The sequence below is a fragment of the Nansenia antarctica genome (assembly GCF_963989245.1).
Source record: "Nansenia antarctica genome assembly, chromosome: 4".
Taxonomy (NCBI): domain Eukaryota; kingdom Metazoa; phylum Chordata; class Actinopteri; order Argentiniformes; family Microstomatidae; genus Nansenia; species Nansenia antarctica.
This window is the reverse complement of record NC_137689.1, coordinates 11,583,158-11,610,349: the sequence shown is the minus strand read 5'-3', so window position 1 is coordinate 11,610,349 and position 27,192 is coordinate 11,583,158. Positions and strand designations below refer to the sequence as shown.

The 27,192-nt window shown below is 44.1% G+C and overlaps 1 protein-coding gene across 1 annotated transcript in view; it reads left to right on the top strand.

Annotated features, from left to right (window-relative positions):
* Window positions 1-27,192, top strand: part of itfg1 (integrin alpha FG-GAP repeat containing 1) — a gene marked incomplete at its 5' end in the record, with an annotated part of 124,557 nt that overhangs the window by 4,530 nt on the left and 92,835 nt on the right. Inside the window, one exon of the mRNA XM_080528129.1 lies at window positions 27,118-27,167. Coding sequence (XP_080384255.1) covers window positions 27,118-27,167 — 50 coding nt within the window. The remainder of the gene's footprint in view (window positions 1-27,117; window positions 27,168-27,192) is intronic.

Genomic DNA, 27,192 nt, shown 5'->3' with positions numbered 1-27,192 from the left:
ATTTTAAATACAGTGGGGGAATAAGTATTCGACGCAGCAACACTTTTTTAATTCAACACATTTCCATTGCAGCTATTCACTTGAGATTTAGACCAGACATTGGTATTAACAAAAAATGCAAAATTGTCACATTCCAATCCATTAAAAAAGCGATTATGTGCAATAAAGTGGAATGACACAGGGAAAGTATTTAACACAGTATGAAAAAGCACTAAGCCAGCTTATGCTACTCATGAGTTCTCCTACCTGTGGTAATTAGAATCAGCTGGGCTAGTGCATGTTGGTGGGTAAGTACTTCCAGTACTTTCCAGTCTAGCATAGCATAGAGTACAGCACAGTGTTTTATTTGTACAGTATAGTATAGTGGATAGTGTACATAGCCTTTATTTATGTAAACCAGCTCCTTTCCCTTCTTGTTTTTTTAGTTATTTTTTCTTTCCTAGCACCAGGGGAGCCACCCCTCCCAAATGTCGTTGTTTGGTACCTGTACTATATCAATGACAATAAAGACCATTCATTCATTCATTCTTTGAAAAAGGGTTTCCTACTTACTAAAAAAAAAAATGTTACCAAGCTTTCCGACAAAAAACATCTCATGATGGGTAGAGGCAAAGAGCTCTCCCAAGACCTTCGCAACAAGATTGTTGAGCAGCATAGTAATGGCACTGGTTACCGACATATTTCTCAACTCCTAAAGGTTCCTATAAGCACCATTGGGGACATTATCTGCAAGAGGAAGGAACATCACTCAACCATCAACCGGCCACACACAGGAGCTCTTCGCAAGATTTCTGACCGGGCAGTCAGAAGGTTAGTCAGAAGAGTAGCCCAAGAGCCAAGGACCACTAGGTACAGTTGTCACAAAGAAAACAATAGGCAATGCACTCCAACGCCACAGTCTCCATTTGCTATCACCTCAGAAGACTCAATTTCTGAAGAAAAAGGATGTTGAAATTTGCTACAGAACATTTGGAGAAGCCTGTAGATTACTCGGAGAATGTAGTCTGGTCAGATGAGACAAAAATCAAATTTTCGGCAATAATACAACATGCCATGTTTGGAGGAGAAATGGCTCTGCGTATGATTCTACAGTGAAATTCGGAGGTGTAACCATGCCCCTGTTTGTCTTCATATTGTACTGCTGAAATCCAAATTATCGAAGGGAAGATGAATGGAGCCATGTACCGTTCCATCCATCAGGATGATGAGGATGAGACGTTATGAAACATACTGCAAAGGAGACTCAGTTGGTTCAAGAGGAAGAAAATAAAGGTGTTGGACTGGCCTAGTCAATCGGCAGACAAATCTTTGTGGAAGGAACTGAAGATCAATTCAATTCACTAGCGGGCCCCCCAGAATCTTGAAGATTTAAAGACTCTGTATTGAAGAATGGTCCAAAATCCCACCTGATCACTGTGAGAGATTAGTTTCTTCATACAGGAAGCAGTCAGTGGAAACAAAGTACTAAATGAACTCTGAACATACGTTCTGATTGCTGTTGAAAGACTGAGATCTCAGCATTCTAACCATCTAAACCACACATTTGTGTCTCAACTCCCAATAATAAGCGAGAAAGAGCCAGTTACAGTGGGAGTATTAATGGACACTGACCTCCCAAAGTTCACTCTATTTTTTACGTAACGGCAATCGCATCTCGACTTGCCCCAGTTTTAAGGAGCTAGCAATTCATCTTGAACTGAAAGCTCTATCCACCTTATCATTCAAGACATGAGAAGTAGCCTGTATAGAGTACCAGTGAAACGTTTGGACACCTTCTCATTCAATGGTTTTTCTTTATTTTTTTATTATGTTCTACATTGTAGATTAATACTGAAGACATCAACACTATGAATGAACACATATGGAATTATGTAGTAAACCAAAAAGTGTTAAACAAACCAGAATATGTTTTATATTTTTGATTCTTCAAAGTAGCCAGCTTTTGCTTTGATGACCTTTTGCTTTGCATACATTCTCTCAATCAGCTTCATGAGAGTCACACATTTCACGAGTGGTTTTCCAACAGTCTTGAAGGAGTTCACAGAGGTGCTGAGTACTTGTTGGCTGCTTTTCCTCCACTCTGCGGTCCAACTCATCCCAAACAATCTCAATTGGGTTTAGGTCAGGTGATTCAGCACTCCATCACTCTCCTTCTTGGTCAAATAGCCCTTACATAGCCTGGAGGTGTGTTTGGGATCATTGTCCTTTTGAAAAACAAATGATGGTCCCACTAAGCACAAACCAGATGGGATGGCATGTCGCTGAAGAATGCTGTGGTAGCCATGCTGGTTAAGTGTGCCTTGAATTTTGAATAAATCAACAGTGTAATAAATCACCAACAGTGTTACCACATATTCTGGTTTGCAACACTGGTTTAACACTTGTTTGTTTACTACATAATTCCATAAATACTACATCATTCCACTACATAATGTTCCATGTGTTATTTCATAGTTTTGATGTCTTCAGTATATCTACAATGTAGAAAATAATACAAATAAAGAAAAACTATTGAATGAGAAGGTGTGTCCAAAGTTTTGACTGGTACTGTGTGTGTATATATACTAGGGGTGCAACGGTTCAGTTGGCCCACGGTTCGGTACGGTTCGGTATTTTGGGTCACGGTTTTCGGTACGGTTCGGTTCAGAAACAAACGTTCCAGACCAACTCGACCTCTGACCAAAGGCCGCGTTCGAGGCATTCACGTGGACGCTCCGGCGCTCTCAGAGCTAATTTACGAACGCGGCCAAATTGATCTTCTCGCCATAAAGCTTAAGCGTACAGTGGGCTTCCTGTATAGATTTAAATCTTGCTTTTCCTTGGCTTCCAGAAAACGTCTTGTCTCCGCCCTTTTCCTTTCACAATTGGATTATGGTGATACAGTATATAGGTTTGCTTCTCTGTCCACTTTATCCAAGCTAGACCCCCTGTATCATTCGGTTCTAAGATACATCACCAATAGTGCCTTCAGGACCCATCACTGTACACTGTATAGTCTGGTTGGATGGCCATCTCTTTCTGTCAGAAGGCTCCAACACTGGTACACTCTTGTGTTTAAAATCATCTCTGGCTTCTTACCGAATTATCTGGGCCTGAAGTTCATCCCTATACCGAGTGGCTCGGGTCTCAGGTCTCGTAGATGGCTACAATACAAGGTGCCACTTATCATGAACAATGTTGGAAGGGCAAGCTTGTCTTATTATGGCCCTTGGTCTTGGAATGACCTACAGACTACTTTTAAATTAGAGGCCCTTATTTCCATAAGTATCTTCAAGCGTAGATTAAAGGATGTGGTCACCGCTCGCTGTACCTGCTTTGGTTAGACTTCTCAATGTTTTAATCACCTTGTAAATACCCCTACCATTGTTTGTCTATTGTATTGTTGCCACTGTCTTATGTCCTGTCTTGTTATCTGAACAGTTTTTTTAAGCTACTATTTTGACCCTGTCTTGGCCAGGTCTCTCTTGTAAAAGAGGTTTTAATCTCAATGTGACTTCCTGGTAAAATAAAGGTAAAAAAAAAAAAAAAAAAAACGAAAACCGAAAACCGTCACGGTTCACTAGTGAATTGAGCCGTGGAACGCAAACCGTACCGTCCGTAAAAAAACCGAGAGCCGTTGCACCCCTAATATATACGTTTTAGAAGTTTTAGCCTAGCTACAAGAATCCTGTCTTTTCCATGCACGTAGCTCAAACATGTATAATGGCATACATTCATTTATGATGGGATTGATTCCTTTTCAGACATTGATTCCTTTTCTCCTTTAAATTATTTTCCCATCCTCTGTGTACTGACTTGATCCCTAAGCTCCTAACAATTACATTGAAATATATTATAGCCAAGTCTAACTTTTAAAGTTGGCTAAGAGAGAAAGAAATTCCCATTTTCCTCACCACTGAATAAGTAAATCGTCTTTACTGCCTTTCTCTTTCACAAAATGCCATTATGACTTAGACTTAAGGTCCTCAAGGTCCTCAAGTTTAATTAGTTCTCTATGTCTCATTTGGTAGAGCATGGCACAACTTAGGTTGGGTGTTCAATTCCCACTGGGACCATTTGCAGAAAAATATATCTACTCACAGCAATGTAATTTGCTTTGGATAAAAGCGTCAGCTAAATGGCATATATACAGTATATCTCAAAAGTGAGTACACCCTTTAGATTTTTGCAAATATTCTGTCATATCCTTTCAGGGGATAACACTATCTTAATGAAACGTTGATATAACTTAAAGTAGTCAGTGTGCTGCTTGAATAACAGTATAGATTTATTGTCCATTGAAAATTACTCAGTACACAGCTGTTAATGTCTATACAGCTGGCAACAAAAGTGAGTACACCCCATAGTGAACATGTCTAAATTGTGCCCAAAGTGTCAATATTTTGTGTGACCACCATTGTTATCTAGCACTGCTTTAACCCTCCTGGGCATGGAATTCACCAGAGCTGCACAGGTTGCTTCTGGAATCTTCTTCCACTCCTCCATGACGACATCACGGAGCCCACGGATGTTGGACACCTTGCACTCCTCCACCTTCCTCTTGAGGATGCCCCACATGTGCTCAATTGGGTTTAGGTCTGGAGACATACTTGGCCAGTCCATCACCTTAACCTTCAGCTTCCTCAGCAAGGCCGTTGTCATCTTGGAGGTGTGTTTAGGGTCATTATCATGTTGGAAAACTGCCCAACGGCCCAGTTTCCGAAGAGAGGGGATCATGCTCTGCTGCAGGATGTCACAGTATATATTGGAATTCATGTGTCCCTCAATGAAATGCAGCTCCCCAGTGCCGGCAGCACTCATGCAGCCCCAGACCATGATGCTGCCACCACCATGCTTGACTGTAGGCAAAATACATTTGTCTTGGTACTCCTCACCAGGGTGCCGCCACACACGCCGGACACCATCTGACCCAAACAGGTATATTTTGGTCTCATCAGACCACAGGACATGGTTCCAGTAACTCATGTTCTTGGATTCATTGTCTTCAGCAAACTGTTTGCGGGCTTTCTTATGCATCAGTTTCAGAAGAGGCTTCTGTCTGGGGCGACGGCCATACAAACCGATTTGATGCAGTGTGCGGCGTATGGTCTGGGCACTGACAGGCTGACATCCCACTTCTGCAACCTCTGCACTAATGCTGGAAGCACTCGCACGTCTATTTTTGGAAACCAACCTCTGGATATAACACTGAGCACATGGACTCAACTTCTTTGGTCGACCCTGGCGAGGCCTGTTCTGAGTGGAACCTGTCCTGGAAAACCGCTGAGTATGATCTTAGCCACTGTGCTGCAACTCATTTTCAGGGTGTTGGCAATATTCTTATAGCCAAGGCCATCTTTGTGAAGCGCAATAATCCTTTTTTTCAGCCGCTCAGAGAGTTCCTTGCCATGAGGTGCCATGTTGTCCAGCATTCAGAGAGAATTGTGCCCAAAACACCAAATTTAACAGCCCTGCTTATCATTTACACCTGAATCCTTGTAACACTAACGAGTCACATAACACCAGGGCGGGAAAACAACATCATTGGGCACAATTAGGACATGTTCACTATGGGGTGTACTCACTTTTGTTGCCAGCTGTTTAGACATTAACAGCTGTGTACTGAGTAATTTTCAAAGGACAATAAATCTATACTGTTATTCAAGCAGCATAATGACTACTTTAAGTTATATCAAAGTTTCAGTAGGATAATGTTATCCCCTGAAAGGATATAACAGAATATTTGCAAAAATATAAAGGGTGTACTCACTTTTGAGATATACTGTATATACAATGGACAAAGACAGGTGGATCGGACCAAAGGTATGCCAGCATTGTTCAATTGTGATCGGCTATGTGTGTTCAGCTCTCCCTCTAGTTTAGCTGAATGGTGAATTTTCTGCTTGCTCCGGCAGTACGGGTGAAATGATGAGACTGACACAATTCGGTTTGATTTCCTTCTTCCTCTAATAAACAGATTGTAAAACTGAAAACACATTGATCCATTAGTACATGTAAATAATTAACAGTGAACGAACTAACAGAAAAGATTCAACAAACTACACAATCATTCAGAGCTCAACTTACCAACTCCCATCTCGCTCTATACTGTCATTCCGATTCCCTGCCACCCAGATTACCTCCATTAAGCCCGCCCCCATTTCTATCTAAGCCAATCACTCTCTGCATGCATACTTTTACCCAATCAAATGAATCAAACAATAAAATAAACTCCCAATCAAATACCCTCCCATGGATTAGCCAAACACCTCCCACTTGGTCCATTGGTCCTTTGTGCCTAAATGGACCACAACTTTCCCTCTCTTTAATACAGTTATTTTCTACTGCTCCTCCACGGGAAGCAGCACGACCACCCGCCCAACGTCTCGGTCGAGCGTTGGGAAGAGATCGTGGCCCTCGCTCCTTCCTCGTCCTGAATCACCCACGCCTTCTTGCGCATCTTCAATAGGGTGCCAGCCAACCCCTCGTGGTTCGCCCCATGGGCCTCCCCTGCCAACAGAGTGCTGATCCATGCAGTGTAGGGGACAAGTGGGATTCCCACCTCCTTCGCCTCCTGGATTCCTCCGGAACACACCAGCAGCCCCGGCCCTTCGACCCTCTCAACTACCAGTCTGTCCCAAGTCGTCTTAGGAAACTCTGTTCCATCCTGTGCAGCCAGACACAGGTCGCGGAAAGCTGCGTTCAGCTCCTGGACGCCGAGGCTAACTCCGCTTCTTGTCTCCCTCGGGCGTGTAGCCTCCCACTTTGCGTCTTCTGGAGCCCTCCTGCAAACCAACCACTGCCTAACAGCTCGCCGGACCCACCCAACTACCCGAATGAGCCTGCCTATCTCACTGAAGCGTTCTGGCTCAATCAGGTCCATGAGAGCAGCGCCCCAGAGCCTCTCCCTCTCATGCTCGGGGTCCCTGGAACTCCCAACCGGTGTGGATGTCCCCTTTGCATTTGCTTCCTCCTCAATGCCGCATTTCGGGTCCAGCCCCTTCCTCGCCTGAGCGCGTGTTACAGCTGCAGTGAACGCTTTCCGTTGCAGCATGCTCACGCTGTCTCGAGCACTTACAGCCACTCCCCTGGATGTTTCCTCGCTCAGCTGATCAGCCAGCACCAACACCTCTGACTCTGGCTCCACATTGGCCCTCGTTTCTGCAGGCTGGCCCTCTTTGCTCCTCCCACTTTGACCCGACTGGATCCGTGGTTCCGGAGCGAAACCTCCAGCGTTGAGCGTCCTCTCGATTCCCTCCGTGATGCTCCTCAGCTCTCTCCTGTCGCCATGAGACGCTAGAATGTCGTCTACATAGGTGTCCTCCTCAAGTGCTCTCCGCTCTTCTTTTAGGTGGGCGACCTCTGGCAGCCTTGCCGTCTTCCTCATGGCCAGCTGGGCGATGCATCCGGCTGGCTTGTCCCCGATGTTGACGCGGGTAATTGCGTAGGTTTTGATCTTCTTTTCCTCTGCGAGAGTCATCTCTTTCCCGCCCGGCTGACAATTTCCGCAGCGACACCCTCCACACTTTGGCTCGCACGCGGCGCTGATGCTATCCCAGCTCCACCACTCGAGGACCTCTTTGCTGCTTGCAGCTGTTCTCCCGGTCTTTTCATGACCTTGCGGCTTCTGGTCTCCATCCTCTTCTTTTGCGCTGGGCGTCTTGCAGGGGATCTCCTCAAATCTTACTGCCTCCGTTCTCAGAGAACGCGCAAAGTGCGTCTGGGAGTTGTGTGCGGATCTTTCCCAACTTTCAAACAGGTCTGGGTGCGTTCCTCCCACGGTCTTCCCCAGAGGCCCGTCCCACAGCACCAAGTCTCCCGTCCCTCTTCTCCACCGTGGAGCGAGTCGTCCCTCTCGGTGGCTGATCAAGAGCTCGATTTCCTTAGGTCGGACCAGCTCTTCCTTCTCGACCCCAGGGAAGAACTTACAGAGTCGCTCTGGACTGATGACCTTGTCTGCACGAGCGATTGTGTCGAGCCCGTAGCATACCATCTCGTGGGGACTCCATCTGTTGTTGCTCCACGCTCTGACCTTTAGCAGGTACTTATTAGTCTTGACCTTGACCTTCATTCCACCGACTCCATGCACAGTCAGTGTTACTTGCTTCCGCTCCAGTCGGAGCCGATCGGCGGCCCGGTTGGTGATATAATTTGTGTCGGAGGCGAGGTCTATGAGAGTTCCCAGGGCATATCCATCTTCTGTTTTGACTGTCAATATCATCATTAGTACTGGATGTTCCTCTGGCCCATCCTCTGCGAAGAGACTTCCGCCTTCTGCGCCCGCGCTCAGCGTCATCGAAGCCTTACTGGTGAATGCCTTCGCCCTCCTCTCCTGTTCAGGGTTGAGTCCCAAAGAATCCAGGAATTCTCGTTGCTTGTCAGCGAACCCTGGCCCTGTCTTCTTTCCCTCACTCCACTCGGGACACAGAAGGTAGTGATGACTTGCCCTTCCTTCATCCCGCTTGCACACTCTGCACAGGTACCGGTTACTACACTCCCCGTCGGCGCCGTGCATGCCCAAACATTTCTGACAGGCTTTGCTTTGCCTTACTATGGCTCGTTTCTCTGCCAGACTGACACTCTTGAACTTTTGGCAGAAGAATATTTTGCCACCGTGCTGATCGCTTCCACAGATGTCACACTCTTCTCTTCTTTCCGAGTTCCTGCCCGTGACTCTGGTTTCACCTCGATGTTCCTCCTCTTCTTCATCTACCGGTGAGTCTTTCTCCGTGGCCCTCGTGAATGCCCTCTTCTCCCATCTGACTGGCCTCTCCGGTGTTCCCCCAGAGGTTTCTGTGGAGCCTCGGATTCGCGCCATCCTTTCGAGGATTACTTCCTGCCTTTTCAGAAACAGAAGAAGAGCATCGAATTGCTTGTCTGGGGTGACTTGGTTTTCGGGTTCGGTTACAAAGGTAAACCAGCCTTCCTGCACGCGATCTGGCAGTTTGCTCTCGATGGCCTTAATTACAAGTGGGTTCTTCATAGCGCCCACTTCTCCTAAGTCAGTCAGGTCCATGAGGGCTCTTTCCACTGCCTGAATAAGGTCGATCGCTTTCCTCGGCTGGTTTCCTTTTACCGCTGGTATTCTTTCCAATTCCTCAATAATTTGCAGCGCGATGGTTGCCTTGTCTCCAAACCGATTCTCCAAGGCTTTGAATACGTCCTCCGCTGAGCGGTAGCTCGAGAGTTTGAGTTCCTCGAAAACCTTTCGGTCTATGCTCTCGAGAAGGTGGAGTTTCTTCACCTCTGGCGACCCCGATGGGTCTCCCTGCTGCTGCAGGCTCTCCCAATCTTTCCGCCAGCGATGAAAATCTCTCATACACCCGCTGAACACGGGCAGCCTTGTTGGAGGGAGTTTGATCTTGGCTCTAGTGCGGTTGCCTCCATATGTGGCGCTCTCCAGCCCTGCCTCCCGGGCTTGTTCCCATGCTTCCCGCTGAGCCTCCAGTAGTTTGGCGCGCTCTTGAGCGGCTATTTCTGCTGCCTTCAACTCAATCACGGCCGCCTTCTGCCTTGCCTCAGCGATCTCTTCTTCGGCCCCCAATTTCACCTTCGCTGTCTCCTTCTCAAACTCGGCCACGCTATCAGCTGACTTCAGTCTTGCCTCAGCGGCTTTCCTTTCCAGCTTGGCGATGGCTTCTTTATTTTCTCTATTTGCCGCTCGATCTTTGGCCTCTTCTTCGGCGAGAACGTCGGCCCTTTTCCTCTCATCTTCGGCGAGAGCGTCGGCCCTTTCTCTATTCGCCGCTCGATCTTTGGCCTCTTCTTCGGCGAGAACGTCGGCCCTTTTCCTCTCATCTTCGGCGAGAACGTCGGCCCTTTTCCTCTCATCTTCGGCGAGAGCATCGGCCCTTTTCCTCTCATCTTCGGCGAGAGCATCGGCCCTTTTCCTCTCATCTTCGGCGAGAACGTCGGCCCTTTTCCTCTCATCTTCGGCGAGAGCGTCGGTGGCCATTTGCTTTGCTGCGGCGGCCTTGTCGGCCATTTTGTCAGTATTCTCCTTCTCAACTCTTCCAAATTCAGTCACAAACGTTTCCCAAAGTTCATCCCTTTTGTCCTCCAGCTCCTCTAGTGACTTTCTCGTGTTGCACGCCTCAACTACAGGGATCCACTCCCCCCAGCTTGATAGCAGACTTCGCGCTTTGATGATGAGGCTCTCTGTGAGTGTGCTTCGTTCTTTACAAACGTCGTGGGTTGCCTCTTCTAGACTGATCCTCTTCGCGCCTTCGTGACTCCTTTCTGCTCGTCTAATTGTGGATGAAAGTTCGACCCCCGCGAACCTTGTCCACATGTTGGCCTTTAAAACGTGACCGACCTGTTCAACCTTCTGAGCTCTCTCCTCAGCGGCCTTGGTGATGTCTTGAAGAAGCTGACTGTTACCCGTCTCAGGTTCCTGACTTGCTTTGGCCTGCAAACCTTCCTCATAATTGTCGTCTGCAGAGTTTAGGTCTTTCGCGTTTGATAGGAGCGCTATCCACTCGCGTTTCATGTCATCTTGTTTCAATGCCACTGACCTGATGATGTGGCGGTATCCTCTCTCAAAAGTGACTGCCAACTTTTCCCTTTCGGTCCTTAGTGCTTCCATTCTGCCTGTGACTCAGAAATAACTTGTGTGTACCTGTTTCGTCTTTCTATCTTATATCTTCAGCCCTCTCTGACTCCCTGAGCTGATTTGCGCTGGTCCCTGCACTTCCTTAACTAGTCTTCGGCAGCGGAACCAGGTTCACCGTGGGGTCATCCCAGGGATACTGCTAAAAATAAAATAATAAAGTGGGAGAGGATTTTCCTCCCCCCGACGACTTAATACCCAGGTACACACAAACCTATTTTAATGCAAACAGTCAATAGAGTCACAGAGAAGAGTGCTGGGTGTGGGTAGCTCTCTGGGTAGCTGCTATTAGCTCGCAATTCCTTTCTTGGTGGGTCTTGTAGGTTAGCCTAGCTGGCTGTGGATTCTTGCAGTTGGGTTAACCAGTTGAAGCTAGCCGTGGATTGTTTCACTCCTTGCCTGCCTAGCTAGCTGTAGCTTAGAGTGCTATAAGCTCTACCGCGTGCCTGTGCGCTATTGCGACAACAGGGCTAACGCTAGCTTAGTTGGCTAATGCTACGCTGGCTAGCAAGTGGCTAGTTAGCTACGGTCGCGGGCGCCCCGGCTCCGTTGCCGGCCTAGTTAGCTGTAGCTTTGAGTGCTATAAGCTCTACCGCGTGCCTGCTGCGCTATTGCAACAACAGGGCTAACGCTAGCTTAGTTTGCTAATGCTACGCTGGCTAGCAAGTGGCTAGTTAGCTACAGTTGCGAGCGCCGCGGCTCCGTCACTAACCTGACCAGGCTTTAGCTTGCTCTTATCTCCGGTGAATGGATCCTTGTCCTCCCGGAGCTTCTGTTGCGTCCAACCGGGCTTGTATTCCTTAGCTAACTGACGGTCCGTCCTCCTGCGGTCGTCAGCGGGTGTTTTACAATTGTTCAGCTCTCCCTCTAGTTTAGCTGAATGGTGAATTTTCTGCTTGCTCCGGCAGTACGGGTGAAATGATGAGACTGACACAATTCGGTTTGATTTCCTTCTTCCTCTAATAAACAGATTGTAAAACTGAAAACACATTGATCCATTAGTACATGTAAATAATTAACAGTGAACGAACTAACAGAAAAGATTCAACAAACTACACAATCATTCAGAGCTCAACTTACCAACTCCCATCTCGCTCTATACTGTCATTCCGATTCCCTGCCACCCAGATTACCTCCATTAAGCCCGCCCCCATTTCTATCTAAGCCAATCACTCTCTGCATGCATACTTTTACCCAATCAAATGAATCAAACAATAAAATAAACTCCCAATCAAATACCCTCCCATGGATTAGCCAAACAATGTGGCTAGCTGTACGTCGAAGTTGCTCACTCATTTGAGACGGCATCACCCGAATGTGAACATCACAGGTTCAAGAAAAAACAGTGAAGTGCAAACCCAGATCCCCATGGTATAGGTGTTTTTATAGCAGCTGTAGCAGGCCCTCGCCTGGACCTGTATAAACACACCCCCAGTTAGAGATCACACAAGTCAGTGGAGTGCAGTTAGCCCCAACGGGCGTATTTATTGGTTACTAGATTTATTTGCTATATATATATATATACTGTATACTACGTCAGAGTACACAGTATCAATTTCAAAGCGTTTCTTGAGTTTCATCCTTCTGCCATCGGCGTCGCAGTTGCTCATTTCTCCAGTATATGTGCGTACGCATGGTCAAAGTGTCCATGGAGGACCGCACATTCTCCCGCCAAGTTAATTTTTTTTATAAATCCCAAAGTTTGTTTAGAAAGTGGCGTACGCCTTCTTACGTGTGTACGCAAAGTTTATAAATGAGGCCCCTGATCTGCTACAGTATAATCAATTAAATGTTTGCCAAATTTGTTCCCAGAAGATATTCATTATTGGTGTTAATATAAGATAACACCAATAATGTCAGCAATTGTCAGTAATTTATACCAACAGAAGGATGGATCTTCTCTCACATCCTTCACAGCTCTTATCACCACCTTCTGGTGGCTTCCGGCAGCACTTCACACGTCTTCACAACCTGTGTCTACCGCAGAGCAGCATTGAGGTAGCCCATCGTTGTGATGGCAGTATGAACCTTTTTAAACACTTATCTACTCTACTACATGCTTCAGCCTCCGGGTTCAGTCAGTCAGTTTGAATGACTGCTCGTCAGCTGCTTGTTTCTCATATTCGTCCTCTTTTGTAAGAGGTTGTAGATTAGTGAGTACGTAGACTAGTGAATATGTATGTCCTAAAGGGATTTTAAACCAGCCTATCTACACAGAAGCAGAGGCCGGAGCTCAGTGTGGCCCACATCACCTGGCAGTGAGGGCCTGGCATGGGGGGGCTGCCTGCTGCCCAAACCGAGCGGACAGATGGATGGTACCCCATCGTCGTGGCAAGACTGCTCTTTCACTGATTGGCAGTGTGGAGAAAAAAAATAAGCGGCCTATGAAAACGGTCTATGCAGCTGTGGAGAAAATGCCTGCAGATTAGCAATAACACAAAATGTAACATTGAACACTGCTCTACAATTATGGCTGTTAGGAGCATCAGTATGGGGCTGTGAGGAGCTTAGTGTGGGAGTGTGGATGATGAATCTTTTCAGGAGGAGAAAATGGGTTGGTGAGTCAGAGTTGTGTTGTGGACCTTCCTGCAGCTGCTTCTGCATATGTATGGGAGGCTAGGGTATAATGGTATAATATTTATAGCTCTGCTGGAGAAGCCAAACAGAGAGACGAGGCATTTATCCTATCGTTTCCTCCTTCACTGTGCACTCTGAGTGGCCATGGTGGCCTTAAACAGGTCAGAGATTACTATCAGTCTGATATATTACATCCATTGGACTGTTCATTTTGTCTGTCCATTTTGAAAATTGAAACTGATAGACTGACTGCTGTTCGTTTGTACTATGTTACTTTGTTGAGCCAAGACAAACGTACATCTTTTTGCAATTAAGTTATATTCTGTAAAAAAAGAAAGAAAGAAAAAAAAAAGGTCAGAATAGCAGTAAGGTAGCCTTAAATCTGTAAACATACACACCTATGCTCAGTTCAGTGCCCCGCCTCCACTGCACTATTGGTATGAGATCTGAAATTGCTTCCTGTTCAATGTCAAGGCCTCATCTAAGCTTTAAATTGGACTGTCGTAAAGCAGCCATCCATCTCTACAGTATGTCACAGTCACAGGGACATGTTTAAAGCTGGTATCACATCTCTCTCTACGCTACCAGTGCTTTCTCCTCACAGCTCATCACCAGTCTGATCTATGGTTGTGGTAAGGTACTTATATGAGCAGTATGTCATTACTGGAAAGAGTCAAAGCAGTTCCTTATAATAGCCTAATTCAGACACTCTTGGGTGACTCTAGGCCTAGCCTATAGGCTACTTCTAGCAGGATTATCAAGTCAGTGTGTTAACAAAGCTCACAATAAAAGGAGCAATAGATGCTAACATTATAAACATTCAAATAAGCCTCTAGCATCAAATATCAAATAATCACCCCCAGGGGTTTTAGCATTTGGTTTGTATATGGCAGTTACTGTATGTTACACTAGACATGTTCAGATACCCTGGGGTAGGTATCACATTTGTACATCTTGATAATGGTTCTGCTAAATTGGGGGATGCAATAACTAATCCGGAAAAAGGTGGTAATTGCCACATGATTATAAAAGTCAGTATGCACAAAGACACCGATGCTGTCGCATGGCCTGTCGCTAGGCAACATGGCATCGTAATGCTCCATGCAGAATCCAATTCGGCAACCTTGTTCTAGTCAAGTTTCTTTTCAGAGTAAATGTAAAGGAAACAGCTTCCCCATAACAAGGTTAGCAGAGTGGGAATTTCCAAAGGGATTTAGCACGACATTGATATTGCGAAATAATTACATTTGTTAGGTCTATTTCATTTTGTGAGTAAGCTCACTCAAGTTCTTCACATGCACTAACAACATATGCAACATCAAATAGGATACATACAAATCTCTGCCATTCAATGCAGTTGTAAGGGCTAAGGGCCGGTTTCCCCGGACTCAGATAATTCTGGACAGAAACATGTCTTTGATGGAGATTTCTATTGAAAGTGTCATTTAGTCCAGAACTAGGCTTAATCTGTGTCAGGGAAACTGTCCTTATGTGTTTATCAGGGCAAAACATTAACACTCACTAAATGCTGTTAGATGTTGCGCATTGGCGGTGAAATCTCTACATTTGACCAGCTACTTTGGCAGGAAGACCAACAAAAGGTTCCCAAATACTATGCTTCAATATGAAAACGAGACTGGTGCGATCCGCAATTATAGTCACAGTTGATGACTTTAATTGCTGCTGCCTGCGTCCTCCAGCTGAATGTGACTGCTGCGAGTCTCACGCTTTTCCTGACCGTCAAACAACCACCGTCTATGAGCTTTCTTAGTTAGCCTATAACCTAAAATAAAGTATTATAAGTAAACATTTAAGTATACTTAACAGCATGAGGGAGCAACTTGCATGTGGGATAGAAAACATGCACGGGGAAATATTTAGTGGTATTTTGACACCGAGATAGGCGCAACATTTAAAGCCTACAAGAGGAGGTTGGTTCTATGCAGGGAGTAAATGCCAATGAGTCAGGAGTCATGCTCTTTTTTTGTGATCTTCATTTTTTATGAATGGTAAAGAAAAAAAGAAAGGGAAACAGAACAATCAACCTTGAAAATGTCAAATCCAGACTTAATTATATATGAGTGAACGAACCATTTTAAATTCAGGATGGGTGGCCAGGCACATTAAAGTGGCAGGAGGGAAATTGTAATAATTCAAATATTGTCAAATGACCCTGGTATATCTGTAGCTATTCGTTAAAAGTGAAATTAGCTGGCAGAAGATCACCGAGATCATCTCTATCCCATTGAAATCCCATTCAGAAAAACAGTGGCCCGACCATAATCATTTTGACGATAATAATAACACAGTACAAAGATCCACAGTAACACAGTGAGTATCTTAGCTATGCTGATGTGGAGATTCAGGTGCGTCTACTCTGCACTATGAGAGTAAGTCAGGGGAGGTGGGAGCAGGGATGGATGGATGTTGCGGAGTGAGATATTTTGCCTAACTGCCACTTAATGTCTTTACTCTAATTGACAATGCATTTTATGGAATTGTGATGGTATATCATAGCTAGCACTGAATATCATGGAACAGATATGTATATAGATGTCTGTAGTCATAAATTCTACATTTGCTAATGTAAGTAAAAAGTGGTCATTCTCCAGCATTAAAGATTAAAGCAAGCACAGAACGTTCTAGTCAGTGTGTGGCTCCAGCCTTTCAGGTGCAATGTGTCTGCCTTTTCTGGAAAGCTGAGTATCAAATGGAACATTGTTTCATTTATTTTTGGTAAACATATGTTTGTGTAGATAAATGAATATATGAATAAATAAAGCTCCATATTTCTTGTTGATATACAGTACATTGTGCCTCTGGCCTGAGGTTATGCTGTATCCACTGCAATTCACTAAATAGGCTATTCTGCTCCATAGAAGTTGTAGGCCTACTACTACTCTTCTCCTCTCTAGGCTCTGAGTGGTATGCTGTATTAGCATAATACAAAGCAGGATTCAACCATACAGACCCAGGGGGTATTCCATCAACGTTGCTAAAGGAAAATCCAGGCTTATTCTGACAAGTCTCGCGAGACTTATCAAAAATAAGCCTGGATTGTCCCCAACGTTAATGGAATACCCCCCAGACCCCCCTATGTATTCTGTTGATAAACAAACAGCCATATTTCCCTGATGTTTATGTGAGTCAATGTTATTATGGACTAAGTTTTTGTGAGATCAGCTGACTCATGGTAAGACCATGTAGCGGCTACACTCTGTTAGCATTAACTTCATCAACCCACTCAGTTTTGATTAGGCTAAGTAGCTTAAGGGGCTGGCTTCACACAGAAATCAAATATGTTCATGAATAAACACGCACACATACATATTGTACACATAGGTTCCACTGAACTCACGGTTGAGCTACTCTAAGCTTGTTACAGGACTACTGTGAACAGTTTTCCTCTTACGCTTTTCCACCACAGAATAAAGTGCCAGAGAACCAGGATCCAGCACAAGGAGTTGGCGTAATCCTCCACAGTGCACCTACGTTGTTCCCTTAATGGTTTTATGAGATTATTTCTTCCTCAGAATAGCATCTTTCAATTTTCTGCCTCTGTTGTGTCATGTTTGTGAATGAGGCGCTTTGAAAACCTTTGGGTTCAAGGCACACAGTGTGTATATTGGTTTATGTTGGATTTATTTATGGGATTTAACCTCGTTTGTTTCCCCCCTGAATTCCCATGCTCTTCTTTTGCATTGTGTTTGATTGGAAGCTGGCATTGGCAGTCTTTGGAGTTCCGAGTTTGTCTCGAAATCTGTTCATGTCAGTTCCAGGGCCACAAACAAGCTGTTATCTTTCAACTGTTAAGGAAATACGTCTGCAGATATTTTGTCTGATTAATAGGTGAAAGATGATTTCATGGAGACTGTAATCTTTTCTCTAAGTGATTTGTAGCTGGCTGAATATCCAGTCATGGGCAGACAGACTACGCATGCCCCCTTCCCTCTCTTCCTTCATGGTGCAATAGGGCAAGTGTTGGGTGACAGTCCTTGTGAGAAAACACGCAGCCCTGCGGGCAGTGAACACTGACGATGTAGACACTGACACCTCCATGCTCTAAAGCAGTAGTCCCTGTGCGTTGCAGACCAGTCTTGGAGAGGACTGTATGTAGGAAATACTTACAATTAGCTAATAGCACAGCAATGACTTAGCCTATTTGAAATTAGTCTGTCTGATGTGTTTGTGGCATTCATGAGAGTCATAGCTTTTTGGCTGGCTTTTGTGTAGCAGACATAGCAATGTTTCAAACACTACCTGACCTTGGCCTCTTTTGTTTCCCCACAATCTGATAAATCATGTATTTAATTTCCCTTTCTAGAGGTGTACTCTGGATCTCCATGTCACAAAAGGATGGATTTCCCATTTCGGTTTCCCTCTATTTCCAGTATTTCACCTGATATGCAGATTGATATCTACAGCAGTGCTTTTCCTCATGTACGCTGTGTGTGTGTGTGTGTGTGTGTGTGTGTGTGTGTGTGTGTGTGTGTGTGTGTGTGTGTGTGTGAGTGTGTGAGTGTGTGAGTGAGTGTGTGAGTGAGTGTGTGAGTGTGTGAGTGTGTGAGTGTGTGAGTGTGTGTGTGTGTGTGTGTGTGTGTGTGTGTGTGTGTGAGAGAGTGTGAGAGTGTGAGAGTGTAAGTGTGTGAGTGTGTGAGTGTGTGTGTGTGTGTGTGTGTGTGTGTGTGTGTGCATGTGTGTGTGAGAGTGTGAGAGTGTGAGAGTGTGAGAGTGTGAGTGTGTGTGTGTGTGTGTGTGTGTGTGTGTGTCAGAGCAGGGTTTCTGTAGCTCCAAAGCTACATCCCTTCCCTCGGTCATTACTCCAGCACTGGAGATGTAGCTCCAAATGTCTGGTGGTCGGGGTATCTATTTCACTGACGACTGACATGACATTTTCTTTATAATGTCAAAGGCCGCCTCCTCCCTGTGTGTGCAGCAGCAGAAACCTGGACTGGAGTGGAGAGGTAAAAAAAAAAAAAAAAAAAAAAAACAGTCAAAATGGAACATTAGATGAGAATCAATTAGTATAAGTATAACAATATACAACATGTTATAAGTGAAAATCCTTATAATTTGAGATGTCCTGTTCATGACATCTCCTCCTGATGCAATCGAGTTGAGTTCTCTGCCGCTCTGTCCAACTTTGTTTTGGAACCAGGTAACACCTCTCAGTTGTTTGTAGTGTGTTGCTAGCCTGTCTATATTTTATATAGACACTGGAGAAATAGAGAAACAGTACAAGGTGAGCAGTAGAAGTCTTAGGGGACACAGTAAAGGGGAAAAGCGGGTTTTTCAGGAGACGCAGTGCTCGGGGGTAGTAGACGTCTCAGGAGGAGCAGTTAAGGTGTAACCTGAAGAGATGGGTCTTCAGTCTCCGACAGAAGATGGGTAGTGACTCTGCAGTTCTGACAGCCGTGGGAAGCTCCTTCCTCATTATAGCCTGCTTTATTTGAGGAGAATAGAATCTAACTGATGAAAACAGAATGGCTTCTCTTAGGTTTGTGAATACTAGACACACACACACACAACACGTGGACATCCACCTCCTCCAACCCTTGGATAGAGCAATGAGATCTGTCTCCAAGTTTCAAGTGTTATTGATACGTCACATTTCACATACAGAGTAAAATGTTTAGCCTTCGGTTCCTGATATTGCAGCACAAGACAATATGGCAATATGCATAATTCAAGATTTAAAAAAGTGATAGTAGGACAGGACATAAGTGACAAAAAAGTTATATTAATATTACTAATATAATAATAATAATAATAATAATAATATAGATAGTTCAAGTAGTAAAGTGGCTGTGAGCTTAAGGTTTAGGTAGTCCGTATGTATGGGGTGTGCTTGGGGATGATACTCAATTGTCTCCAGTGGGCTTGTTCAGGAGCCTGATCGCCTGGGGGAAGTAGCTGTTGATTAGCCTCTGAGTTTTGGCCCTTAGGCTCCGGAAGAGGCTTCATCTTTTGGACCGCATCGGTTCAAACACACTGTGATTGGGGTGGCTGGGATCTTTGATGATCCTCCGGGCTTTGCTGACACACTGACACTCCCAGTGTGGCCCAGTGTGATCCCATCTCCTCTGTGGCCTGAGGGCTACGTGTCCTGCTCTCCTCCACTCTCTGTCTTGTTCCCCTCTTAAGTCTGTCACCAAGCAGGTAATAGGAGTCACAAACCTGTTTTCTGAGTAACAGCCTAACAAATAACCCGCTCAGGGGCATTAAAGCCACAGAGGTGAGCTCAAAAGCAGCCCCCCCCCTCTCTCTCTCTCTCTCCCCCACTTTTTCTGTCTCGCCCTCTTTCTCTCTTCCCTTCCCTCTCCCTCCTCCTTTGTGGGCTAATTGGAACAGGCGCGCCTGAGATGGGATGGGTGCAGGGTGATACCTGCCAACAGGTTAGGGTCGAGAGGTGTCCACCTTCATCTGACACACATTTAGAGCAGAGTAGAGGGATGTCAGGTTTGGTTTACGGGAGGGCACTGGCCTCAAATGGGCACACAGGTCAGAGGACGTTCTGTGCATTAGGTAATAACTACTAGCTCAAAGCAGTCAGGGTAGTAAGGGGCCTTACTGTAGAGTTATGCTTTAATTGGCTTTAAATGCAACAGGCCTATCACACTAGTTCTAACTACACGGTGCTAAAAGGGCAATGGGCGATATATTATAATGCATGGTTGACTGTTGGTTAATAACAGTTATTTTTGTCATGACAAGCCATTAGAATTCATCGAAAAAAGAAAAGGAAAAAAAAGCAGAATAATACCCTAGCTAATTTGACATCTCTGCGGACAGTCATCCACTTAACTCCAACAAGGAAAAGGCCTATCATACTGAACCTGTGGCTATTGTGAGGGAGGGAGTCAACACATGTCTTGCGTACATGCCACATACAATGGGGATCACAGAGCGTGCTGTTTACAAGCTTTATGTGAGACTAATGATAGAGAGAGACGGACGCGGTGTAATTAACGACAAATCAAAACCTCTGCTCATCCTCATTCATCACCGGATGTTTTTTTTCTTATCGTTTTCTTCAGCACAATTTCCTCTCTAATTAACACACCTGAAGATTAATATGACTCTTTAATCAGCCTTGTTAGTCTGAGGTTAATTTTCCATTTAGAAACTCTCAATCTTATTAAAAGGTTTATAAAAGGTATATTTAGAATGATGACCTCTTCCACAATTTGCTCTGCTGTCATGCTGCATTGTAACTGCGGACTAATGACCTAGGCCTGATAAAGGATGTAAGTGGTGCTTTCGCTAACTTTGAGTTAAAAAGAAAAGGCTATGTTTTTTAACATTAATTGGTGTATTCAGCGAATTATAGTTTTAGAATAAATTTCCCTGCCATCAAAAACAGCTTGGAGTGCTCAGCTACTTGAACTAATCTGTTATTGCATTCATTAGTATTAAAATACGGGCCGTCCTTATAAAATCAGATCTCTATCTTATACCAGTTATCCTCTGACACGCAGCTGACATTCCCCAGCTAGAATACACCCTCACACACACACACACACACACACACACACACACACACACACACACACACACACACACACACACACACACACCAGCTAATGAAATGATCTCAGGCAGAAAAAGGCATGTGAGAGAAAAGAGGGAGACCTGGGGAGTTAGGGAGTGAGAAAAACACCCACTGAGTAGGGTTGGGCGGTTATACCGTATACCGCGGTTTTTGAAAATAGCAACAGTATTTGTCAATATCGTCATAAATTGTTATATATATTAAACGCCTTAAGAGTGCTTGTCCAGCACCACTTTCTGTGTGGTTGAAGATGCTGTGAAAATTATGACAGAACTTTTTGTAGACAATGTAATTTGTCAAATAAATAACCAGTCACGTGACAGCTTCTCCTCAGAATGAAGAATTAGAAAAAGAGATGGCGAGCGCAAGTGAGTTGGTACATAAAAAAAAAAAAAACTGCTGCAATTTGGACGTATTTCGGGTTCTGACTGAATGACAAGGGCGAGCCAGCAAATCTGGGTGATAGGCTGTGCTTTTAATTTAAAATAATTGTACTGGATTGTAGCCCATAGATTTGTTGTTCATTTCATTCCGTTTGGTTGACAGACGCCCGAGAATGAATGTGTCCTTGCACAATTTTTTTATTTAGGCCTATGTAGGCAGCTGTATTTGCACTCAAGCTTTATATTTGTAGCTTTATAGATTTTGTATTTATTTATTTATTTATTTTTAAAGTAATTTTTTCTGAGTGGGGCAGTCCCACTCATATTTAATTTTTTTATTGCGATATAGACTTGACAGGAAGGATGGGTGAGAGAGAGAGAGAGAGAGAGAAGGGATGACATGCAGGATATGTCCACGGTTGGAATCGAACCAGGAACCCTGCAGTTACATGGTCGACGCTTAGTGCATTATGCCACTAAGCATCCCGTAGATGTTGTTAACGTTTGCTATTCTGTTTCTGATGTTGTTCAGAGAATAAAACTGGAACATGTATCACATTTTTGTCATTGTGTGAAAATAATTACGGTACAGTCCTGATACCGTTAAATTTGGGGAAGTTTAACAGTGTCAGAAATTTGATACAGTCCAACCCTACCCCTGATATCTATAATACACTGTGTCAAAGCTCCACCCCCACCTGGGCTGTCCATCAGAATCTGTTTATTCAAACACTAATGCGATGCTGGGGAATACGTGGGAGCTTTCATCCCGACTTCCCGAATGGAATTGAGAAAAAGCTATAATAAAGTCTGAGTCAAACAGTCGACAGATCCATCCAATTGCCTCCAATCCCCTTAACAAATCTGATTGAGAGGTTATGAATATCTTCAGATTAGCCGTTCTGGCTTTGATTAAGATGGATAGAGCGATGGGAGAATGTGCTTGCAATTTCATTGATTCTTACATGATGTTCGAAGAACCCTCTCCCCACATGCCTGTAGAATGATTGCTCGTTGTTATATGTGTTATCTTTTACAACCAGGTAGAACTATTTTTGCAGAGTTGTTGCCTATGCTATCTTGTAACATTGAAGAAAAACGGTAGAAAACCTGCAGGAAAAACAGAATTTAGTTTCTTCTGAGGTCCAACCAAGCAAGGTATTTGATTGCTTTAACGTGTTGCAAGGTGTCACTTCTTTGAAACGGGTTACCAGCCCATTGTAGTTACTTTCTGCAATGGATTTCCCAGAAAGTATTCCCATTTTCTCAACAAGGTTGCTGTATGAATGTTGCAACGTATCCCTATCTTTTTACTTCCAACTCTACACAGGCTTTATCTTGGTCCCCAAAGAGGTTTCCAAAAGTTGAGGATAAATTTAGATAAACCCATGGACATGCTGGTTCTTGATTGGTAAACATGGGCAGATCTTTTTTCATCTCATCTCACAGTATTTTAGAAGAGTGGCCAACAAATTAGATTTGTTCTGCTTTGGAAATTTGCCACTTTCCCTCTCAGTATGGTCTACTACAGCCTGCTGTTTCTCTCATATTGTTCATCTCTGCTATGAGCTGGTCTAATGTACGCCAGCTCTTTGTAGCAGAGGAATGAACTACTCCTCACTTTGTTCTCTGTTCCACTGAGATGGAATTGGAAACAGGGTCAGTATTTACATTTGGAGAAACAGTTCTACAGTGCCACCAGCTACTGGAACTTCCCCCTAAGTGTTTGCGTGCGTGCGTGCGTGCGTGCGTATATATATGTACAAACAAACATCATAGCTGGCATTCTCCCAGTGCTGGGGATAGGGATCCGAGAGGGATACAAATAGTTTGCACTTTGCTTGCTTTTTTTTTTTTTTTAAGTGCCTCATTTAACTTAATTGAGTATCGCTGACGAAGCTGTGGGACCATGTTGCCTCTTGTAAAAACGCCAGGCCCCCCTCAAGGCTTTCGGTGTGTTTTCATTGTAATCCATTTGAGATAATCCATGTGTAACACAGCAAGACAGAGACGCTGTTTTCTCTGTATACTTTTTGTTTGTTTGTTATGTAACTACATTTAGGATCAGGGTTTTCTTTATTTCTCCTGCTCCACATTAGATCTCTGAAGATAAAATGGGATTTTGTTTATTGTAATATGCCCTCATTTGTTGAATGAGTACATACCGTCAAGGTTTTACTGCAAGTTAGGTGAAATATAATAAGGGCCATCCACCACTCCTCCCCTTCCATCAACTCACTCGTCATAGGTGATCTCATGATTCATTTGCATTGCCATAACTCAATCTCATACCATGTCATGATAAATCCAATGTTGTAATAATTATCTCTCTTTGGACTGTTTTCTTTTCTGGAACGTTTCGCCTTAAGGTATAATGTAAATGTAGTTATTTTAATCCCAGAAATATGTATGCCATAATGGTGGTAAGCGTGCCAAACGGACCATGACAAACAAACAGAGGCATTCGCAGCGTATCCTGAGAAATTCAAGTCTGCGATGGAAGCTCATTTGACATGTGATACGCTGGATAGGTCTGACAGTGTACAAGTGGTCTAAAATATGACAGTGAAATTACCACTGTAATCAAGACATATACATATTTTTCCATTTCATTTTTTATCTAATTTAATTTGAGGTTCTGGAACATCATCAACCAAACCCCCTTTTGTTTGTTTTTCTTTACTGTATATCACTCCCCTGTTATAATCAATAACTCTCCTGATTATTTAATTGAGTGTGAAAAGATGATTGATTGGACCTAACTGTGTAGATTAGCCTATGTGATAAGGAAATCTAAACAGACGCATTTGTCTCATTCGTAATGGTGGTCTTGAATCAACCATGCGTTTATCCACTGAGTAAAACATAGTGAACAATCCTCTTCATCCTGCTGCTTCTCCCACTGGCCACCAGTGGCCGCCAGAGATTCCTTTTATTGTTTTCCTTATCCATCCGGTTTCGTTAATTGACCACCACACCTGTGCTTTATTGTTTGTCCAGCTTTTAAGCCTGGCTTTGCTTCACATCTTGTTCAGCCTCAAAACTAATGTTCTATGGCTGTACCTGTGTTTCCCTGCGACATTCGAAGTAATGCTACATTCGATTTTTGCAACTCACCACCCCGTTACGCGGCTCATCTGAGAACATATTTTTGTCTGAAGGGTTTTTTCTTCGATTGTTCTATTCTAAGGATGAGAGAAATTAATCGAAACATACTAAAGCACTCCTAATCCAAGAGAGGAGGTGGAAAAACAATGGTGTTATTAAAGATTACCACTTTGCAATTAAGGTATTAGAACTGCTTTGCGTATGATTTGCTTTGAAGGCTTTCATCGACATATGCATCTTTTGGTAATAGTGATAATTCCAGTGTCACAGACTGAGAAGTCTTGGTGTATCAATTAAAAATCTCATCTCTTTTTGAATAATTAAGACCGTTCTTTAATAAGCTTGTGTGGTTCTTTGTGAATTAAGCACTTGCGACCTTGTAATTATGCCGCAACATGACATATCACTTAGCCTTCCACTTAGACCTACACCTGAATTATGCATCAGTGTTCAAAGTAAATGTAAATACAAGATATACAATTCTTATTGTCCCCCATTTGTCTTTCTTCCTTACCTTTTCTTGTTCTGCTAATGTACCACATGCAGTGCTTTTTGCAATGTAAAGTGCTTTATAGATGAAATGTATTATTTTATTTCTTTGTATTTCAATTTCATTAGGAAATTGAAACACACTCATTTCTGAATGTTGATTTGAGTCGATTAGATTACTTGGATAACGTCAATCACCATGAAGTTTAGTATAGGCTATCTGTAATTTCCCTTGCATAATGAACTTCTTGCAGCCTGTCATAATATTATGACAATTTGTTTGTCTGACCTTGTTGTCACCTCCCCCTCCCTATACATCAAAATGTGTCAGCCCCTTTGGGTCCTCCTGATATTGCCACTAAATGGTTGCGAGCGACACAACCGTATAAAACTAGTTTAGTTCGACGATAGGAGAAGAGAGGTTTAAAGCAAGGCGTCAGTTTTTTCTATTTTTATTTTACTGAGCCAGGGTGTTTATGGAGCCGCTGAAGGCTGTCAGTAGCTGTGAAACAGGGTCATTGAGGAGGAGGAGGAGGAGGAGGAGGAGGAGGAGGAGGAGGAGGAGGAGAGGGAGAAGGATGAGTGTCCTGTAGGGGCTATAATGTTTACAGGATGTCGAGCAAGTCATGTGGAGTAGTTACCTCGTCTGTACTCTGCCACACGTGGAAGGCAAGCTTCCTTGTAGCCTGATTAATCAACCTGTTTACGTCCTCATCAGCAGACTAGCAGAGTGCTACACAGTACACACTCTACATGACTGACATGGCTTAAGATCAGAGATTGTGGAGTGCATGCGGGTGAGTGCATGCGTGTGCGTGTGTGCCTGTTTTCATGTCTGTGCACATTAGCATGTGTGCTGTGCAGTCTGTATGTCTATGGGGATAACCTCCCACCCCAATCCCCACTCTATCTGACTGCAGAACACCATGAAACAGTCAATACCGTCTGTCACTGGGCAGGCATGCCTTCCTCTCCATTGAAAAGGCCCACTAGCCTGCATGGAGAAAACTACCAATGGGTTGTTGTCTTAAGCTTGCTTTGTGTGACTCCTATTTTGCCACACTTTAGTTGAATTATCACCATTAAATACTGGATTCCCATGGCTGATATGAAGCCTAGACTTCACATGGGGTAGACTCCAAACTTCTACCACTGCACCATTGAGAGCATCCTAATCAACTGCATCACAGTGGTGGTATGGCAACTGCGCATCGTCAGCACCAAACTCCCTTCCACCGAGTCCCTCCAGAAAGACCAGTGTTGCCTTGAGGGCGGTAAGCATCTTCAAGGACACCTTGCACCCCAGCCACAGTCTGTTTGATCCACCTACCATCTAAGACACTCGAAGTACAGGATGCTCAGGTCCCTTACCAGCAGGCTCCGGAACAGCTTCTTTCACAGAGCTGTCACTCTGATGAACAATCCCTCTCCCCACAGACACACACTGTTGAACACCCCCCCCTACATGGGGTACACTGACTCCCAGTATCCCTCCCCGGTCACTGTGGACAACCACAGGGGGTGGGGGGCGTTCTCTACAAACATTGTGTGTGTGTGTGTGTGTGTGTGTGTGTGTGTGTGTGTGTGTGTTGAGTACAGAATGGTGGAGTACAGAGCCTGATATCCCCCACCTCATCTCTCTCCCTTTCTCTATCTTGCCTCCCTCCCTCTCTCCTGTCTCCTCCATGCTGCAGTGTTCTCCTAGCCCAGGGTTACATGGAGAGTACAAAGCCCAGAGGCTAATCAATGACATTATTTCATGTCCATTTAGCTCCTCTGCAGCAGAGATAGGAGGAGGGTACTAAAAGTGCAGTGTCATGACAAATATTAAATGAATAATCATTAATGCATAGTTGCATACTCCAGGAATAGAGAGTGGGTAAGAGAACGTGCATAAGAAAGGGAGAGAGGACATAATGTCTAAGGTAAATGCAGATGAAAATCTGTCGTCTCAGTCTCACTTTCACTCGGCATCTACTGTAGCTTTCATATCTACACATCTAGCCTTCGGTCCTGCAATGTTTCCCAGTGTGAACTGAGCTGTGAGAGGAGTGGACCGACCAACGCAGTAGAAACAAATCAGTTTGCTGTACCCATAGGTTAATGTCCTTGATGTTATGTCTGAATGACCCTGGTTCTCAGATTGTTCCATCAATCTCAGGTTCTGTTTGGTTCCTGATAAGATGGTCCAACTCATGCACTGCAACAAAAATACATCTAACTAAGATGATATATCTTAAATCAAGGCAATATAAGCTTGTTTTTTGTTTAACTGCAGTAGTTTTAAGATGTCTTTTACTTGTTATAAGAAAATCTTGGCAAGTTTATTGCTTTTATTTATATATTGTTCTTGTTTTTGACAGCTGACTTTTTGCAGTGTAAGTAATGGCTTTATCTTTTCTGTCTCCCTCTTCTTTTAGATGTGTTCCTCACAACTGAGAAGAACAGCTTTGAGACATGGCTCAATAAGGTACGAGTCCACATTTTCTGTTTTC